Here is a 20,568-nt window from a genome sequence, read left to right as displayed (position 1 = left end):
CATACTCCTCTCCCCTCTACCTCCACTGTCTCCAACGCAGCAGGTTTGGCAAAATTCAGGAGGATGGAGGAAGTACTTACATTAGGGGGAGCTCCAGATACTAACTTCACACTTACTTGCTGGGTGACCTTTGGCTTAACCTTTCTGTGCCTCAGTTTCCTTAGCCATAACATAGGATTTCTAGAACCTCCTCACAATGTTGTTAGAGGAATAAATGAGCTAATGAGTATCCAGAGCTCAGCACCATGAGGGCACACATGAGCACTCAATAAACGATAGCCATGGTCACTCCAGCACAGCGTGGCCTTAACATCTCCCTCCCTGAATTTCACCCCTTCTCCACCCTCTTGTGGGCCTGTCTGCATGTCCATCAGGATCTGCTGCAGGGCCCCTCTCATCACAGTCCTGTCCACTCCCTTGGGAACCCATCCACTCCCCGGGCCACAGTCGCTATCTGCACCATCTGGCCACTGATGACTCGCAGTCCACTCTGCCAGCCCCGACCCCTTTCCTGAGTTGAGATGCCACAGGCAAGTATTCACCAAATCCTCATGGAATAGTTCTGCATCCAGACACTGTTCTAGGCTCTGTGCATAAAGGAAAGAATAAGAAAGACATGATCCTTGTCCTTGTGGAGCCTACGAACTAGAGAGGAAGGAGGGATATTGACCAAGTCATCACTGCCATAAACACAGGATAAACAGAAACCAAGATCTGCAGTGTGAAGGAAAACCCTCGGGTGCTGTGAGAGAGTCCAGGGGAGTGTTGGGAAGGCCGCCCTGTGGAATGGCTGGAGACTGAAATCTGCTCAAGGGGCAGGGCGGGGCTCACTAGGGGAGGAAGCAGCATAGGCCAAAGCCCCGGGCCAGGAAGAGCCTTAGCATGCTGCTGAGACAGAGGACAGCTGTGTGGCTGCAGCCCAGGGACATGGATGGAGACCTCCTTCTGCATATCCCATCAGTACCCCCAACTCTACAAGCCCTACACTGAATGTGTGATCTCCCCGCAAGTCCATCATTCCTCCTCTAATGGTCCCTGTATCAATGAAGCCACCATCAGTTGCCCAAACCAGGGAACTGGCCATCATTTTCTCCTTTTCCTTCGTGACCACCCCCATGGTCAATCCTCAAATCCTGATCATCACTTATACAACTTCAAGGATCTTTTTACTAGGGAAGTTGGCAATAAGTAGGACAAAGTATATTGGAACTCTCTGTACTTTGCGCTAATTTCTAAAGCTACTCTAAAAAATAAAAGTTGAGGCCAGGCACGGTGGCTCAAGCCTGTAATCCCAGCACTTTGGGAGGTCAAGGCGGGTGGATCACCTGAGGTCAGGAGTTCGAGACCAGCCTGGCCAATATGGTAAAACCCTGTCTCTACTAAAAATACGAGAATTAGCCAGGCAACATGGCGTGCACCTGTAATCCCAGCTACTTGGGAGTCTGAGGCAGGAGAATTGCTTGAATCCAGGAAGCAGAGGTTGCAGTGAGCCGAGATTGCACCACTGCACTCCAGCCTGGGCAATAGAGTGAGACTCTGTCTCAAAAGTAAAAAATTAAAAAATTAAAAAGTTGATTAATCTTTTTTAAAAAGAATGTTTCTACTCTCTCCATGTCCACTGCTGCCACTTCCCTCTAGACCACCGTCATCCCCCACCAGGATGATGTGGGGCTCACAGTGGTGGTGCAGACCCCACTGGCCATTCTCTGTGCTATGTCAGGGGAGCTGCCTCCATGCAAACCTCAACTTGTCACTCCTCTGCTTAAAACGTTGCTGTGGCTGGCTCCCCAATACCTCTCAGATAAAGTCCAAATTCTGTAGCCCTGGAAGACCCTGGGCTCTGTCTCCCTCTAGCCTCACGTCTGACCACTCCCCACCTGAAGTGTTTGAATGAATAAATGAATGAAAGAACAATCGCTGGGTGCGGTGGCTCACGCCTGTAATCCCAGCACTTTGGGAGGCCAAGAAGGGCAGATCACAAGGTCAGGAGATCGAGACCATACTGGCCAACATGGTGAAACCCCGTCTCTACTAAAAATACAAAAATTAGCTGGACGTGGTGGTGGGCGCCTGTAATCCCAGCTACTTGGGAGGCTGAGGCAGGAGAATGGCTTGAACCCCAGAGGCGGAGGTTGCAGTGAGCCAAGATCACGTCACTGCACTCCAGCCTGGTGACGGAGCAAGACTCTGTCTCAAAAAAAAAAAAAAAAGAAAGAACAATCCAGTGAACTTCACAGGACCATCTAGACTCTTAGCCTCAAAGTGCAGCCCAAGAGCCAGCAGCAGCATCACCCAGGAGCTTATATAAAATACACACTCATTTTTTTGTTTTTGTTTTTGTTTTTGTTTTTTTTGAGATGGAGTCTCGCTCTGTCGCCCAGGCTGGAGTGCAGTAGCGTGATCTCAGCTCATTGCAAGCTCCGCCTCCCAGGTTCACGCCATTCTCCTGCCTCAGCCACCCAAGTAGGTGGGACTACAGGCACCTGCCACCACGCCCGGCTAATTTTTTGTATTTTTAGTAGAGACGGGGTTTCACCGTGTTAGCCAGGATGGTCTCGATCTCCTGACCTCATAAAATACACATTCGTAAACCTCAATTCACACCCACTGGATCGGAACCTGCATTTTAATAGGATCCCAGGAGATTCATTTGCACATTAAAGTTTGAAAAACACCGACCTAGACTATTGGTTCTTAACGGAGAAGTACACTTTAGAATCACCTGAGGAGTATCTTAAAAATGCCTGTCTGGACCCAATCTAAGACCTACTGCATCACAGTCCCTAGGAGTAAGGCCCAGGCCTTTTTACTTCTTTCTGACTGACGAGACAATTCTGGAGAGTGGCGTCAGGTAACAGGCAAGGTGACTGTCTGTTACGTGAGGCCCAGAGAAGGGAAGTGATAAGGCCAAGGTCATACAACAGAATCAGCACTAAAATCCAGCCCAGAACCTCGCCCAGGACCAGTTCCAACACATAGAACCGTCTCTATAGTGGGGAGCCTGTGCAGAAGAGGCATGACCTTGGAGCAGGACGGGGGAGCTGGCAAGTTCCCTGGAGGCAGCTACCCATTCATGTTCCCTAAACAGAGTCCCAACTGCAGGAGGAGAGAGGGGCAAAGGAAGAATTCGACCACAGACTGAAGCTCCTCTGTCAGAGGCTCAGGAGGGCGGCACACCACAGCAGGGAGTGCACCCACTCTACAGAAAGCAATACTGAGGCACAGAAGGTTAGCTCACCCCCGCGCAGGGACTCTCAGGACAAAGCCAACACTCACAGAAAGGGAATCCCTGAGGAAAGAGGAGACACGAGGGCCCCCTCAGAAAACCTTCCTAGTCTTGGCTATCGCCTGACCAAGCCAGAAGGACATGCCGCTTGCAGCCTGCTGGAGACCCACCACCGCCTGCCTGGATGCCCAGCTTCTCCCAGGGCGGGGAGGCGGCTCCCGGGGTCTGGGTTTCAGCACGGTGCTGCCCTGTCACCCCCTCACCAGGTCCCTTCTCCTCTCGCCTCCATTTCTGACACCACTGCTTCAACATGGGTGGACTCGTAGTCTCTGTCCCCACCCACCACCCCAAACACCCCTTCTACTCCTCCAGCTCTCTTCTCTGAAAAGCAGAGAGTTGAGAGTTGAGAGCAGCGGGATTCCTAGCTTCTTCCTGAGCTAGTGGTGACTGATGCCTTGTGAGAAGGGGAACTCCAGGCCCCCTGGGGCTCTGCTGAGGAACCAGTCTGCCTGTGGGCTCCATCCTCACTCCCCTTCCCACCCGGCACCCTGCTTTTCTGCCTGCTCCGTGTGTGTGTGCTGGGACCTCTCATTTCCCTAAGCTCTCTATCCCTCAAGTCTACTTCCTGCCCATCCCTGTGAGCACTGGTTCAATCTGCCTCGGATGCCCTGGCTAGAAGGCTCTCTGCTCCCCTGCCAAGACCCAGCCTGCCCTGCTGTCATGGCCCTGGGAAGGTCCTGTTTGGCTCATCAGGATCATGTCTGGCTCATTCACACCATTTCCCCCAAGACTTACTCAGCAAATACCTACAGAGCTGCAGCCATGTGCCAGGGCCTGTGTTGGCTATTGCTGCCAAACAGCAACAAGCCATGTTCTCTGCCTTGGAGATGCCAGATCCATCTCTCACCCACCTGCTACCATGCTAGGAGGCTGTGGAAGTAGAGGCAGCAGGGACAACTAGGATGGCTCTGGGAGGAGGTAATAGGGGGGAAAAGATGGGACAGGATATTCCAGGCTGAGCCAGAGCCAGCAGGGAACATTCAAGGAAGTGGAGGTGGTTGGATGGGGCAGGAGCATGGATATTTTGAGGAATTCCAACGTTACCCTGAAAGCAATGTTTACTTAGCGCTGCAGAGGTAAGGAAGGTGAAGCTAGAGGTGTTCAAAACAGATAATGATGACAAAGATAGGGGAGAGAGAGAGATCATTAACTGAGCATCTACTGCACGCCACACACTGTGACAGTTGTTTTATACTTTAGGCTCTACTTCCAACAATCCTATGAGATCAGTATCATTTTTAATAAGAAAACTAGGAGTTAGAGACATTAAGTAACTTACACAAGATCAAAAAGCAAGTCAGTGGAAGAGTCAGAATTGAAACCATGGTCTGCCTGACTCCAAAGCCCTGCTCTTTCTACTCCTCTGTGATCTCCTTTCCTGCCCTCTTCACTTCCTCCTTCCCTTCCTTCAAAGGATGCTTCCTGAGGACAAACCTGGGCCTGGCTCTGTGCTAGGCAGTGGAGAGCAATACCAGACGCAGGGGCCCCACTCGGACTCCACATGGTTGGAGATTGAGGGGCAGGAGACTGACACCTGGTGTTGGGAGGGGCACTGCAGAATTCTGTACACCTAGTGACCCTCCCAAATCCTCTCCCTCCCAGGGTCCCCTTCCAGGTGGGGAGAGCTAGAAGCGTGTGGCTTCTCTGTGATGTTTTACGCTAGGTTAATCAAAGAAGCTCTGCCATGCCAGGATGACCTCAGGGAAGGACACAAATAGCACTGCAGTCATGAGGTCAGCCTTTGGAAGCAGGAGGGCCTGGGGGTGAATCCCAATTCCTATCCATGTGCCGCCTCCCTCACAGCCAGCGTGCCGCTTCCTCACAGGGCTGCTATGGGGCATATGGAGGCAGTGCCTGGCACACAGTAGCCCATGGTGGTACCCCTCTGCTCCTTGCCTTCCTCTCCACAGCTTGACTCTCTCATGAGTGGGCACCAGGGACCAACCCAAAAACTAAGGTTTTACTCCAAGCAACAGCTCTAAGAATAGGGAGGACTGATAGCCAGAGGTGGAAGGAGGGAAGCCTATTGCTGATGAACAACTGGGGCTTGGAGATAGGCAAATCAAGCTTCAAACCCTGGCTGTGCCACCTCCTACGTCAAGGTACCTGCACAGGCTGCTTAACCTATTCAGGCTCGATTTCCTCATCTGTAAAATGGCAATGTGAATACTGAGTACCCACATCACAGCTCTGTGAGGAGGGCTTAGCATAGGGCCTGGCACCTAGTAAGTGCTCAATAAGCATCTGCAATTTCTGTAATCATAATTGTTACTCTCATGACGATCATCAACATCATCAGCTCCCTCTCCTGCATCCAATTCCGGGACAGGGCACTTGACATATTCTGACCCTTACAGCAGCCTAGGACAGGAGTCCTATTAGTTGCAGGTTTCAGGGGAGGAAACTTGGAAGCTGAGAAGGCAGATGAGTCTGTGCTCAGCCTGCCCCTAGGCTGGGTCAGTCTGGCTCACTACATGGCCTGGGCCAAATCACTCCCCTCACTGGGTCTTGCTCTTCCCAGCATGTCTGTCCAGTTCTGAATCTCAGCTAGCCTAGAAAGACCAGAGTTCAGGGCCCAATGCATAGCCAGGTCTCCTTGTGGGGGCATCAAGGGCAGGAGGAACAGAAAGGTCCCCCTTTCCAGATACACCCCCTTGCCTTATCTGTCTGCCCCAGTCTGCCCCACTGCCCTCCCCCTTCAGGGCCTGCAGCGCTGGGGGCACTGGGTGGTGGGGGGTGCCCATCCAGTAAAAAAAAGAGGCTTTTTCACTTGAGGACACTGGAGTGGACATGTGGACATGAGACTAAGCCACAACCCTGTGGCCGAAGGTCACCCTCCCAAGCCTCAGGCACACTCAGCCTCACCGCTGCCTCCTGAGGCAGGCACACCCTATCTCTGCTTGGGGGTGATGTCAGGGCTAGGTTTGGCTGAATTTACAGTCTTCTCCAAACCCACCCTCCTGCCTCCCTCTGTCATGAGACTTTCTCTTATCTCCCTTGGCCCTGCACCAACTTGCCTATATTGGTCTCCTGCTCAAAATGCCTTCATCCCTCTAGGATAAAGTCCCATCCTCTAACCCTGTGTGTTCTGCCCCCGCCAACCTCTCCACCACACCGTTTCTCCTCCTTTCCCTCTAGCCAGTCTGCTACACTCTACCCTCAGGCCCCTCTAAACCTATGTTCACACTGTACGTCCTGCCTAGAGCACCTTCCCCTCCCCCGTCCACCTGCTGAAGCTCTACTCATCCTTCAAAATTCAAGCGACCCACCCACGTATTGCCCCTCAATTTCTGACAAAGGTGACATTGCCCTATAGTGAGACAGGATGGATTTTGAATACTTTGAATATTTATCCAGAGAAAATGAGTCTTGACCTCTACTTCATACAGTGGATAAAAATCTATTTCAAGTGGATTTTAGATCTAAATATGAAACATAAAACATCTAAAAGAATACATAAAAGTATATGTCCATAACCTTGTAATAAGCAGAGAAACAGGACTCAACAAACACTCTCCATAAAAGAAAAAAGATTAACAAATTGGACTGCATTAAAATTAAGAACTTGTGTTCTTCAAATATACCCTTAAGAGAGTGAAAAGGCAAATCCCAGAGTGGGAAGAGATATTTGGAATGTGCACATCCAACAATAAACACATATCTACAGTATCGTTTAAGCTCCTACAAGTTAATCAGAAAAAAAAAATCCAATAGGAAAATGGGGGAAAGACTTGAACAGGCACTTTTCAAAAGAGGTCATCCAAATGGCTAATCAACACATGAAAAAGGGACTCGACCTCACCAGACATCAAGGAAATTCAAATTAAAGCCACAATTAGATATCACAATATCTAATACCAATAATGTTGGTACAGACATGGAATAATAGGCTCTTTCATGTACAGCTTGAAGGGAGTATATTCCTGTCACACTTTGGAAAATAATATCATGGTATTTACTAAAGCTAACTCTGTACAACTTTATGACTCAGCAATTGCAAAACTTAGGTATTCACCTAACAGAAGCATACATAGTACATCAAAAGATAAGTACAAGAATATTCATAGCAGCACCATTCATTATAGCCTCAAACTGTAAACAACACAAATGTTCATCAGCAGTAGATTAGATAAACTGTGGTGGTATATTCACACAAGGAAATACCACAGAGCAACAAGAATAAACAAAATAAAACTTGATACAATATTACTGATGAATCTTGCCATCAAAATGCTGATCAAAAGAAGTCAGCATGAAATAATATGTACCCAATGATTCTATTTACACAAAATTCAAGGATAGGCTACGCTCATCAATGAGAGAAGTCAGGACAAGGGCCGGGTGCAGTGACTCATGCCTGTAATCCCAGCACTTTGGGAGGCTGAGGAGGGCGGATCACCTGAGGTCAGGAGTTCGAGACCAGCCTGGCCAACATAGTGAAACCCCGTCTCTACTAAAAATACAAAAATTAGCCGGGCATGGTGGTACGCACCGGTAATCCCAGCTACTCAGGAGGCTGAGGCAGGAGAATCAGTTGAACCTGGGAGATGGAGGTTGCAGTGCACTGCACCCCAGCCTGGGCAACAGAGTGAGACTCTGCCTCAAAAAAAAAAAAAAAAGAAGTCAGGACGGGGTTACCTTTGAGGTCATAGTAACTAAAAGAGGGTTATTTGTGGGGATTCCTAGGGTACCAGAATGTTCTATTTCTTGACCTGGATGGGTGCTACGCTTTGTGGAAAATTCATTGGCTGTATTCTTCTAATTTTTCTGGAAGTATGCTGCACTTCAATTTAAAAGGTTTATTTTAAAAACAAATAAAACCCCTCATCCCAGTGTCTCCTCTTCTGCTCCCTGGGCTGAGGCTCACTGCTTCTCGGTGAGCTCCTTGCTTTGTACACATCTCTGATTGCGCATTCCAACTGTTTCCCTCCAGCAGAATGCTGCCGTGCTGCCTCCTGAATGCCTGCTCAGTGTCAGATCCATGCCAAGCACCTCACCTACATCGCTGCATTTAATAACAGCCACCTATGAGATGGGCGCTAGTGGCACTCCCACTGCTAGCAGGACACAGAATCCATTCACATGAAACATGTCTAAGTGCTTTACAGCTATTATCTCATTTAACTCGAGGAGGCTAGACCACTGCTTGAGGACATGAAGGCAGGAGAAGCTCCATTCTTGTCCAAGAGCACAAGACTGTAAGGTAGGAGAGATCCTTCCCTCAAGTCCAGAGCCCATATTCCTATACAACCTCCCTAGACAAGGAGGAGCATGTGGCTGGACACACAAAAGCAATTTCCATGGACAGGCGGGAATCACGTCTACACCTCTGAGGGGTGGATAGACTGGGATGGAGACCTGCTCTTCAATGGGCAAGCATCTGTACAATCACATGCAGCTTCACCTCTTGTAGGAAGCTTTGCTGAGGCTCCCAGGCTGAACTGAGTGCTTCCCTGGGGAGTCCCACAGCACCCCCCTCCCACCCCATGCCTCTCCATTAAAGCTGTGTTGTTACTGTCCATTACCTGAGCATCCTGGCACTAGATTAAAGATTGGGCCTTTTAGATCTATGCCTCCAGTAATTTGTAAGTACATGGCACACAGTAGGTGCTTAACACACATGGAAGGAAGGAGGGAAGGAAGGAAGGAAGGAAGGAAGGAAGGAAGGAAGGAAGGAAGGAAGGAAAGACACGGAAGGGAGAGAGGCAGAGAGGACAGTACAGAGCTGCTGCTATTTGAATCAACTGGGAACTGCAGGAAGTGAGGTCTGAGAAGTGAAGATTTCATGGCCTGGCTGAACATTGCTTCCAACCCTTGACTTGAGGGGTGGCATAGCCATGCCACCTCCCATTCCACAGTCCTTCTCCTGGCTGCCTTCAGCCTGCTGTCAAGGTTCCTGCCAGCCATGTGGTCCCCAGAGGCACTGCCAAGACCTTTCTCTGCCTCTCTCCTTGTTCCCTTGCCCTCTGCCACCCTTCCCTGAGTCCCCGAGCTCTGCTGTTTGCCCAAAGCTAACCCCAGTAAGAGGTAACTGAGGACACCACAGACAGCCCTGGCTATGTGGCGAAAAGCATGCCCAGTTCCAAATACACACCTCCCTTTCTAAGTTGGGAGCCGCTGACAGTTCTCCAGCAGCAGCCTGAGCCACGGTGCCAGGTGCAAGCGGGCTGGCCCATGGAGGGCAGGGAGAGGGGAGAAGCCCTGGGCCATCTGGAGCATACCTGGCAGCTATCCACACATCTCGAGTGATGACTTAGGCCCATTGCCAGAAGGAAGAGGGTGTCCTGGGACCCTCTTCCCTCTCATCTGTGCCCGGAAGCTCTGATCTCCCAAGAGGCTTATGGCTCTAGCACACCTCCCACCATCCTGCCCCCATCCCCACTCCAATCCTGGAAGCCAGGGTACAGCTGGTTGTGCAGGGGCAGGCAGCACTCCCTGGGGCTGAGCCTGGCTGGTCTGCTGTGAGTGGCTCCAGCTTCTCCAGGCTTAGGGGGCTGAGCCATAAGCAGCCTTGTTTATTCCTGGGAGGAATGATGGTTTTCCCTAAGCAATGACATCTTGGAAACCGCCTGGCTCCACAAACAACAACAAACCTCCCAGCTTCGGCTTGGGCTGCAGCTTGCATGAGAAGGCTCCTGCCCAGAGGTGCCTGGGGAACAGGCTGGGGGCTGCTTCTCTGCTGCACCAAGCCCTGGCCCTGACCATTGACTTTTGGAAGCCAGGAAGAGGAGACGGCCTGCAAAGAATCAGAGAACTGGATATTTGGAAGGCACCTGGCAATACTTGGTCCAGTCCCTAGTTGCTACAAAGGAGAAACTGAGGTGAGAAACAAGGCATATTTGCCTGAAATCATCAGTAAGAAGGGACGAGAAGGTGCCGCAGTCTCCAGCCCACCGACCAAGGGGCTTTGTCTATTGCACATGCTGCTTTTCCCAGAGGATAGCAGGGCTCTAGTCAGTAAGCCCGAAGGTCCAAAAGGGACATGTCACTGGTGAGTCCAGAAAAAAAAAAAAGAGAGCCCCAAGATGAAACCTGGATACTCTGAGACATCCAGTTGGTGCAGTACAGAGAGGCCTGGGCAAGGGAACCTGAGTTCTTGTCCCTGATTTCCTGCTGAGTCGCATGTCACCTCAGGCAAGTGTCCTTCCTCTCCTGCCTCAGTTCTCTATCTAGCTATCTATAGGTTGGTGCAAAAGTAATTGCGGTTTTACATTACTCTTAATGGCAAAAACCGCAGTTGCTTTTACACCAACCTAATAGAAGGCAAAGAGACTGCCATCTCCAGGGCCTTAAGAGGCCAATGGGAAGCAGCTCTCAAGGCCCCCAGGGACCCAGCTGGGGATAGGCACTCTCTCTTCAGCTGTGCCTCTTCTGAGGGAGCCACACAGACCACTGACTTGAGGATCAATAACCCCAGACCTACTCTGGTTGGCACCATCCCAGGAGGGTCCAGGGAGCTGAGCTCCAACCCCCTGTAGTCTGTGCAAAGGTCCTTCAGCATTGCATTTCAACCAGCCGGGGCTATCCCCTCCACCCTCCATGGCCCAGGCTATGCTGTGGATTCCACCTAGCCTAGCATAACCTCTGAGTGGATTCTCCCTATGGTCTCTGCCAGGATGAAGCCAAAATTCTCCCTGCCTCACCTCCTATCAAACCCAGCCCCATCCCTTGGCCCTATGGATGTAACTTTGACATTCAGAGCCTAGGCCTCTCCTAAAGGGGCTCCCCGACAGGCCCTCTATGCCAGGCACAGAGCTAGGAGATGGGCAGACACAGCTGACTTGCATGTCACTGTTTGTCCTCAAAGAAAACCTGCCCTAGCCAGGACAATGCAACGCCCCTCTCCAACCATGCCCCAGGCCCCTGGCCAGGTCCTTGCGACTAAGGAATGAATAAGGCCCAGATTCTGCATACATAGGACACAAAGCAATATCCATGGGTGCCACCACCAATGGACAGACTCATTCTGGCTGGAGTATTTGCTCTAGTTGTGGAAGTTTGGATAAAATAAGACATGGAGGGGGAGGGGAGGGGAGGGGAGGGGTTTCCAGGCAGCTGGAACAGCATGTGCAAAGACATGTGCAAAGGAAGCCTGGAAGTGCAATGATTTCACTGATACCACATACTTATAATCAGAAGCCCCATCAACAATTTCTGGCTCAAAGCCCTGGAGACTTCTCACGAGGAGTGGTCACTTGCCTCAATTGCCTCATCCTCACAATCTGCCTGCTTCTCAGAAGCCAGTCTGGGCTTGCAATGAGCCCTGTTGTGGAACTCGGCTCCCTGAAGGGCCTGCCCTAGGCTAAGCCACACCACGTGCTAGGGCTGGGGAAGAGGGGAGATGCCCCTTGGCTGGGCACAGAGGACTCAAGGGGCCTTGGTGGAAACTTTGACTATGCCTGCAGTGCCCTGGCTGGGATCCCACAGGCACCAGCAGGGCAGCCTCTGCAGCTCCTTCCCTTGAGGAGATGTACCCACTCTAGCACTGGGAGAGGAAGCCAGATAGCCACCCAGCCCGAAGGCCTGAGGGCAGCAGGATGTGGAAAGTTTTCAAGCATCTCTGTGGGGCCTGGTGTACCAAGCTTCTCAGGTCAGGAGGGTCAGATTTGAAGCTGAATTATAATACTTAGTTCAGGTCAGGGAAATGGTTTCCCACATGTCCTGTTCTTGCTGTTCTAGGAGGCAGAAGTCCTCTATCCTGGTCCCTGCTCAGCCACAGACCTGCTGCTCAAACTTGGACAAGGCTCCTCCCCTTTCTGGGTCCAGATTTATCCTCCTGCCCTGAGTCCTAGGGTTCAAGGGTTCTTCCTGGACACCTCGGAACAAGAATAGAGATGTGGACCCTCCAGGCTAGGAAAAGAATTAGCCTCTGTCTGCTCACAGTGGCCAGCTCTGTGGTGCGAGCCTGTCTCTACCACCACCCCCTGCCTGATGGGTCTCAGCTGGAGCCAAGGGAGCAGGTGCAGGCCCTCTCCCATGGGGTTGGAGGTCAGAAGCAAAGCATCTTTACTTGTGTTTCCAGTGGACGTTTCAGCAGAGGCCGTCTCAGGGACCAAAGGCAACCCGCTGAGACTAGTTCCAGAGACCACCTCTTCCCCGGCCAGTGAAACTAGACACGAGCTTCCATCCCTGGTGCCTGGTGTGTGGCCAGCACCCCTGATACAATAGCCAACCCTGCTGACTGAGCGCTCCCCTCCCATGCAGTGTCCCGACTTTTTGGCCACCAAACATTTCTTGTTTCTCTGAGAAAGAAAAGCTGGCTGTCCAGCCTAGAAGTGGGGAGCAGCCAACAGAGGAAGCATCCCCAAAAACCTGCAGGGCTCCCAGCCCCTGAGACAGACAGATGGACAGACAGACAGACAGACAGACAGACACACACACACACACACACATAGAGCTACCTCAGAACAGAGCACAAATGGTTTGGTTGCAACATGCCTATCAATGGCTGCCCTGGGGAAGAAACAATAGAAACAGGGGCACAGGGTGGCTTGGACGCCCGCCCACCACACACACAGTCCTGTCACCAAGGTACCTACCCAGCATACTCCAGCAGGGACCCAGGCGACTCCTGGCTGCCGCTCCTGCCAGCTCGCCCGCCCAGGTCTCCACCCGGCTCCTCCCGCAGGCGGGCGGCCGTGGCTGTGGCAGCTCCTGGCGGCCGTGTCAAGCGGCTGCCTTCCCCAGACAGAGCTCCTTTGTGTCAGCAGAGCTATTTATGGACTTACCCAAGTTCCCCAGGGGAGCGATACCTGCTAGGAAAAGCAGAACCAAATGACCAGGTTCCACCTCCCACATCTAGGTAGCGCTTTCAAAACCCTTGCATCACCCGTCCCTCCTCCTCTTCCTCCTCCTCCTACTTGTCCTCCTCCTCTTCCTCCTCCTCCAGTGCCTTTCCCAAACACACACCCTGTCCAGCCGGCCACCGCCACTCTGGAGAGAGGCTGGATTTCTTTCTTCCATTAAACAGAAAACTCTGTGGTTTCTCAAAGCACTTTCATCCGAGATGGAGTCCGGGATGTCTCAAAGAAGAGGGTCCTGGGCCAGCCCGTCCTTCTGCCCACCCCGCGAGGGGCCCAGCTGGCTCCCGGGTTACATGCTCACACGCATAGGCTGTGGGTCCCTTGTGGCTCATCCCCAGGGCCCAAGCTGGCCCCAAAGTGCTGCCCCGGGGGAAAGGCGTCCATCCCTCACAACGGCACCCCCTGGCACTGGGATCCCTAGCAGGCTCCACCCCACACACATCCTGAGGGCTCCCAGGCTGGGACAGCGCAAAGCCGCCTCCAGCCGGCCTGCCAGCAGCCGCTCCCTGCAAGACCAAGCCAATCACCAAGGCACCGAGGCACTGAGGCTTCCCTGTCACACCCCCACCCCGACGCTGTTCCTGTCCCAGTGGGAGGCTGCAACTGAACCCAGGCTCCTGCAGCCAGCACACGCTGACTTCCAGAATGCGACTGCCCCCAGGGTGGGGGGTGGCAGCTTCAGTCCCTTCCCAGCACACAGCTGAATCTTTGAATGCTAAACTCTGCAGAATCCTATGTGGAAAGAGAACCTGGGGCTTCCTCTCCCAGAGACAGCCGGCTGGGAGGGCAATTTGGACTGTAACATCCTGTTACAGTAATATTGGCTATAATGAGAGTGACAGCCCTGAATGACAGAGACATCCCCAAGGAGGAACTGCGGGGGCAGTGGAACAAGCCCTGGACTGGGAGGAGAGGGTCCCCAGCTCCAGTTCCAGCTCCAGCACTGGTTAATTGGGTGTCACTGAGCAAGTTCCTTCCCCTCTTTGAGCCTTGGTTTCTTCATCTGTAAAAGGAGGCTGCTAACCTTGACCTGCCCACCTGTGGGATGAATAGAGGATTCTCTGAGCTGGCTCTTGGCTACCCTTTCTTGAGCATGAACTCCGTGCCAGGCCCTGTTCCCAGAGCTCTGCCTGCATTAATTCACTGAATCCTCACCAGCAGCTTGTGAGGAGGGGAGGACTATGATTACCCCAGTTACAGATGAAGAGTCCAAAGTACAGAATGGCAAAGGAAGTTGCCCACAGTCACATAGCCAGTTGTCTGTATAGCCAGGACTGAAAACTAGTTGCTCCTACTCACCATGCCCGCTCTTAACCACCATACAGCCAGACAACTGCAAGACGCTGCTGTGCCAGCACAGAGCTGTTCTCTGGTGCTGCAGTTTGTCATGATGTTGACAAATGCACCCTGGGCTGTCCCTGAGGCCCAAGTTGGGAATGCCCAACTTGTGGCTGGCTCCCACGAGAGCAGCAGGCATCCTGGGATGATGGCACAGAAAAAATGGACAGAAGGAGCCTCTATTTTCCCGTGCCCACCCCACCCACCTTGGCCACCTAGGCTGAAGCACGGTGTCTCTGTCTCTTTCTCTCCCTACGGTAGAGACCCCCCAGGGTCTCGGGATGTTTCTGCCTGTATCCCTGCCCCTGTCTATCTCTGACTCTGTATTCCTGACTCTCTCACATACACAAGCATATACATGCACACTGCTACAAGAAAACATTCTTTATCGGGTCAACTCAGAATAGCCCTCCTCTGAGTTGGTCACTTACAAACTCCAACCAGTGTTTCATCTTGTCCCTGGGGGCAGAACCAAGGCAGTCCTTGCAGGGCCTAGGAACCTTCTAGACTGGAAGGCTGTCATCCTGCTGGCTCCTGAAAAGCAGGATTCACCCTTGGCCTGGGAAGCTAAGGAGGTGAGTCTCAAGAGATGGCCAATTCTGATGGAACTAACCAATCACCAATGAGGCTGGCTGGTTTCCAGGATGGAATTTCTGGTGTGTGGGATAAGATTTTTTAGGGTGGGGAGCCTGAATATAGGATTCCTTCACGTCAGAGGTGCCCTCGAGCTTCAGCTGAGTTGTCACCTTCTTTCAATCAACAAACAGTTACAGAGCGTAGACTCTGTGCTAGGCTCTGTGTTAGGCCCTGGGGATTGGTAGAGAACAATAGGCAGGGCCCTGCATTCACAAAGCTGACAGTCCAGTGAGGGAGGCAGACATTAGCCATGGAGTGAGACTAATGACTCCAAAATTACACCCTATGCTGTGATGGGCAAAGCAGCTCTGCCAACCCAGTGGGCTGGGTCCAGAAAGAGTCCAGAATACATTCATCAATGCTCTGGACCACAGCTTGGTGAGGAAACGGTAGAGCAGCTCAGTGCCCCAAGGCCCAGAGCCTGCCAGGCCAGGATAGGGGAGCATCCCATGGCTGGAGGAGCCCTGGGGCAGCCACTGCCCTCTGCCTCCCATAGCTCCAGACACAAATCAACAGGGCTGGGGGGCCTCCCAGTGTATAGCCTAGGGCAGGATAGGGGAGTCACTGGCAGCCAGGCTTTCTAAGCCAGAGGGCCCTTGGAGATCTTTCACTGTTGTTTCCCATTTACAGTCAGTGAAACTGAGGCCCAGAGAGGGAAAGTAACTTTCCCAAAGAAACACAGCAACTGAGTGGCAGGGCTGGGATTGCTAACTCCCAGTCCAGTGCTCCGTTCACCACATCCCAGTGCTTCTCAGAGGTACATAAATGATGGTGCTGTTCAGTACAGGAGAAACTGGGATCTAGAGAGTGGTAAGATCTAGGTGGGCCCACAGGCCCAGGGGTCAGCACCCGGGTACTCAGGACCTGGGCCCCAATCACTGATCCACATATTTCATACATAACAAACATTTATCTGACACATGACAGCAATGCTCTAAGCACTTTCTGATTACTGATTGATGGATTGATTGATTGAATCCTCATAACCCTATCAGATATGATTTCTTTTTTTTTTTTTTTTTTTTTTTTTTTTGAGACAGAGTCTTGCTCTGTCACCCAGGCTGGAGTGCAGTGGCATGATCTTGGCTCACTGCAACCTCCGCCTCCTGGATTCAGGCAATTCTCATGCCACAGCCTCCCGAGTAGCTGGGACTACAGGCGCGCGCCACCACACCCAGCTGATTTTTTGCATTTTTAGTAGAGATGGGGTTTCACCATGTTGGCCAGGCTGATCTCGAACTCCTGGCCTCCAGCAATCTACCCGTCTCAACCTCCCAAAGTGCTGGGATTACGGGCAAGAGCCACGTGCCCAGCCTCAGATATGATTTCTAATATCCCCATTTTATGGATGTGTAAGCAGAGGCATAGAAAGACTAAGGTCACACTCTAGTAAGTTCGGGGCTACAGATGAAGCCCACTTCACTTTCCACTGTGTCCTGCACCATGGCCCAGGGCAGCCCATGGAACAGATGAGCCCATCAGTTACACAGAGAACTGTACAGCCCAACCACACAGGCAAACTCCACACTGTTCAGACAGGTTGGCAGCAGCTCCCAGGGCTAGGACCAGGGAGGTTCAGCAGGGACCCACCTCCTATTTTTGGAATACAGTACCCCCAAGCAGAGCCCAAGTCTTTAGACAGGCCCCAGGCGGGATGCAGCAACAGCCTGGGATGCAGCCAGGTGCCAGAGACAGGCTGCTCCCCTACAGCCCACACCACAGTGAGATTTCCGCTGTCTTCCTTTACTGCTTCCACTGTGTGAAGACCAATGCACCTCATGGGTTTATGCTTCCAAGACCCCATCACGAGCATGTAATTCAGCACTTTGGGAGGCTGAGGTGGGAGGATCATTTGAGCCCAGGAGGTCAAGACCAGCCTGGGCAACATAGGAAGACTCCATCTCTACAAAAAAAAAAAAATTAAAAATTAGCTGGGCATGGTGCTGTGTGCCTGTGATCCCAGCTACTCAAGAGGCTGAAGTGGGAGGATCGCTTGAGCCCAGGAGGTTGAGGCTGCAATGAGCCGTGATAATTGTGCCACTGCACTCCCAGCTGGGTGACAGAGTAAGACCCCGTGAAAGAGAGAGACAGAGAGAGAGAGAGAGACAGAAAGAGGGCGAGAAGAAAGAAAAGAAAAGGAAAGGAAAGAAAGAAAAAGAAAAGAAGAGAAGGGAAGAGAAGAGGCCAGGCACAGTGGCTCACACCTGTAATCCCAGCACTTTGAGAGGTGGAGGCAGGGGGATAACTTGAGGTTAGGAGTTTGAGACCAGCCTGGCCAACATGGTGAAACCTCGTCTCTACTAAAAATACAAAAAAGTAGCTGGGCATGGTGGCATGTACCTCTAATCCCAGATACTTGGGAGGCTGAGGCACAAGAATTGCTTGAATCTGGGAGGTGAAGATTGCAGTGAGCCGAGATCACATCACTGCACTCCAGCCTGGGCAACAGAGCGAGACTCCATTTCAAAAAGAAAAAAAGAGAAAGAGAGAGAGAGAAGTCAGGGAAAGATGTGGTCCCAGGAATTCCAGAGCACTTCAGAGTAAGACTAGCCCCTTGCCCCTGCCAGAAGCTGCTTAGCTTTCATCACCCCCAGACACCCCAAGACTGTGCTGGGTACACACCGGCTTCAGCTTCTGCAGAGCCCTGCCACTGTCCCAACTCACTGCAGAAGAAAGTGACCACCCCAGGCTGCTCTTTGAAACTCTATGGAAGTGTCTGTATATGGCCACCCCAGTCCAAGCTTTGAATCTGCTAACTCACTTAGAAAGTTCTGAGCTTTTACTTCCTGGGGCTCACAGCCCTGGTTTGGGGGTCTAGAGACTCTATGCAAAAAGGTCCTCCCCACTGCAGAGTCAGCCAAGAAATGTTAATTAGTTATTTCAATAACCACTGAATCCCTGCTCTGTGCTGGAGCCGGTACTAGGAACTAAGGATACAGAGCTGCCCGGAGCAGCCCGCCCATGGGATGGAACTTGGAGGGGGTCATGGCAGATGAAGCCACTGATGCTGCAAGCGGGGGCTGCCGTGCTCTGTTTTGGCCTCTAGGACCCTAGCACCTGGGCAGGGGACACATTCTCCTACTGCTTGCTTGGTGTAGGTCTTGCTCTTCCTGGTGGCATGGGCCTTGTTCTGGGGCACCTGCCACAAATGGTGGGGTGGGGTAAGACAGAGCAGGTATCCTCAGGTTCAAGTTCACAGGGAGCTGTGGTTTGTGACCTGCAGAACCCAGGGTAAGCCCATTCCCCTTCCTGACCTCAGTCCTCCATCTCTAAAATGAGACCAGGAAGTGGTTGTCCAGTGGCCCCAGCCCTACTCCTCCCCTCCCATGGACAGTCCCATGCCCCTTCAGGCCCTCTCACTAAAGGAATCAGCTCAGTCAGTGGAATTTAGAGAGGGCACAGTCTTTGGAGTCTAAAAATTCTGAGTGTGAATTATCCTGGGCAAGTCCCTTTACTATCTCTGAGTCTCAGTTTCCTCATCTGTAAAATGGGCCTCAACGGACCCTGAGGAGGACTAGATGATGTGGTGTATGTGGAATGCCTGGTACACAGTAAGTGCTCAATAAATAAGAGCCATCATTGTTATTGCTATGATGTCATTGTTGCTATCATCTGTGAAAAGACAGAATTCACCTTGAGAAGGTTAATGTAAATGGTAGAATTAAATGTGATAACACCTGTTGAGGGGCTAACAGATGAGGGCCTGGTGTGTACTAATAGCTGAGAATCATTACCATTTGTTGATGAACAGGCTATTCTCATCATGCCCAGCTTACAGATCAGGAAACTGAGGTACAGAAAGGTTACAAGGCGGAAGCCCAGCAGGCAGCATGGCTCCCAGGCCCATGCTCTTAACTGTATATTCTGCCCCTAATCTCTTATTCCCCAAATGTCTCCCCCTTGCTATCTGCCTCTTTCTCAGCAACTTGAGACCGCAATGGACGATTCCCAACCTGCTAATGGAAACGGTGGCTCCCAACCCAGCAAGGAGAAGCCCACACGCAGCAAAAGCCAGGAGACCAAATGTCCCCCTACAGAGCTAGCCCAGAGGCCTGCTGCTGGCTGGCTTCTGCCTCCATCCTGGGGCACGCTTTGCAGTCACCTCAGCAGTATCAGTCTGACCTTGGGCGGCTGTAGCAGCTCAGGATGGCTGGGAGCCATGACTGTCTCCCTTCCTGGCTCCGGTCCAACCAGCCACATGCTGGCCGGAGACTTCGGGCTTTTGGGAGCAATCCTCGACCCACTGTGCTCGTGCCAGCTCCAGGGCCAGGCTGTGTCCTGTCAGCCCATGTTCCTGGGAAGTGTTCAGCACAGAGCCACTGACTCAGCTATGGGGAGGCCAGGCCTGTGACCTTGGTTGCTGGAAACAGTTCTCCACACACTCCCCTGCGTCCATCCACTGTTTGGACTGTTGGGCTTGAGCCCAAGCCATCAAAACAAAGGGTCAGTGGGGGAAAGACTGAAATGCTAACTTTGCTGCTGCCTTCTGCGAACCCTGGGGCAAGGCCAATCCCCCACCACCACCTCCAAGCCTCAGTTTCCCTGTCTCTAAAATGCACTGGGGTTGAACTAGATCAGTCCACTCAAAATGTGGTCTGCAAAATCATATGGGTTCACAGGCTGCTTGTTACCAGTCTGCAGTGAGATAGGTAGCAAGATTGATTGTGTTTAAAGAACTTCAACTTGACATTGCCACCTCTAAGCATGAGATGAGTGGACTGGTCTCACTGAATAGGGCATGGGCTAGCTCAGGTGTTCTCAAGCCTGCATAATAAATCACATGCAGTGTGATGCTACAAAATGTCAAAGCCCCTCACCACAGGTAGCTTAAGGAGCCCTGATTTAAATGGCTTTGTTTCACGAGAACTCACTAACTTGGACCCTATCATGATACTTACACATACAGTGGGACTCGATCCTGCCACCCAAACCACTCCTCCTCCACTGCTCCCAGCTCAGAGAATGGCATCATCTGTTTCCCTGAGCTAGACTTTTTTTTTTCTTTAGGATGGAGTTTCACTCTTGTTGCCCAGGCTGGAGTGCAATGGCACAATCTCAGCTCACTGCAACCTCCACCTCCCAGGTTCAAGCAATTCTCCTGCCTCAACCTCCCAAGTAGCTGGGATTACAGGCGCCCACCACCACGTCCGGCTAATTTTTTGTATTTTTAGTAGAGACAAGGCTTCACCATGTTGGCCAGGCTGGTCTCGAACTCCTGACCTCAAGTGATCCACCGCCTAGGCCTCCCAAAGTGCTGGGATTACAGGCGTGAGCCACTGTGCCTGGCCTGAGCTAGACTTTTGAGCACCATTCTTCTCCCAAACACTCCCCGTGCAATTAATCACAGAATTTTGCAGACCCCTCCTGCTATACATCCTGTGGATCTCTCACCTCTCTCAATCCCTGGTGCCTCAGCCCTAGTCCAAGCAACCATCAGCTCTCCCTGGCCGAGGGCAATAGCTCCACACTGCTCCCTGCCTCTCGACTTGCCTTCCTCCTCACCAT

At 51.9% G+C, this 20,568-nt stretch overlaps 1 protein-coding gene across 13 annotated transcripts in view; it reads right to left on the bottom strand.

The window, feature by feature from the left end:
* Positions 1 to 20,568, bottom strand: part of RGS3 (regulator of G protein signaling 3) — a 152,929-nt gene that overhangs the window by 19,262 nt on the left and 113,099 nt on the right. The window contains exons 1-2 of one of the 13 annotated variants that reach the window (XM_063696674.1): positions 13,196 to 13,597; positions 13,015 to 13,038 (exon numbers count right to left, since the gene is read on the bottom strand). The exons of 7 other annotated variants lie outside the window; for them this stretch is intronic. In XM_063696674.1, coding sequence (XP_063552744.1) covers positions 13,015 to 13,038; positions 13,196 to 13,249 — 78 coding nt within the window. In that variant the 5' untranslated portion in view covers positions 13,250 to 13,597. Of the gene's footprint in view, positions 1 to 12,825; positions 13,606 to 20,568 lie in introns of those variants that run through there. 5 more of the 13 variants (XM_063696671.1, XM_019033927.3, XM_055350445.2 and 2 more) reach the window with 5 other exon arrangements.

Source organism: Gorilla gorilla, chromosome 13 (assembly GCF_029281585.2).
Source record: "Gorilla gorilla gorilla isolate KB3781 chromosome 13, NHGRI_mGorGor1-v2.1_pri, whole genome shotgun sequence".
In the NCBI taxonomy this organism is placed as follows: Eukaryota; Metazoa; Chordata; class Mammalia; order Primates; family Hominidae; genus Gorilla; species Gorilla gorilla.
Note: the sequence above shows the minus strand (reverse complement) of the source record. Positions and strands in the feature narration are given on the sequence as shown.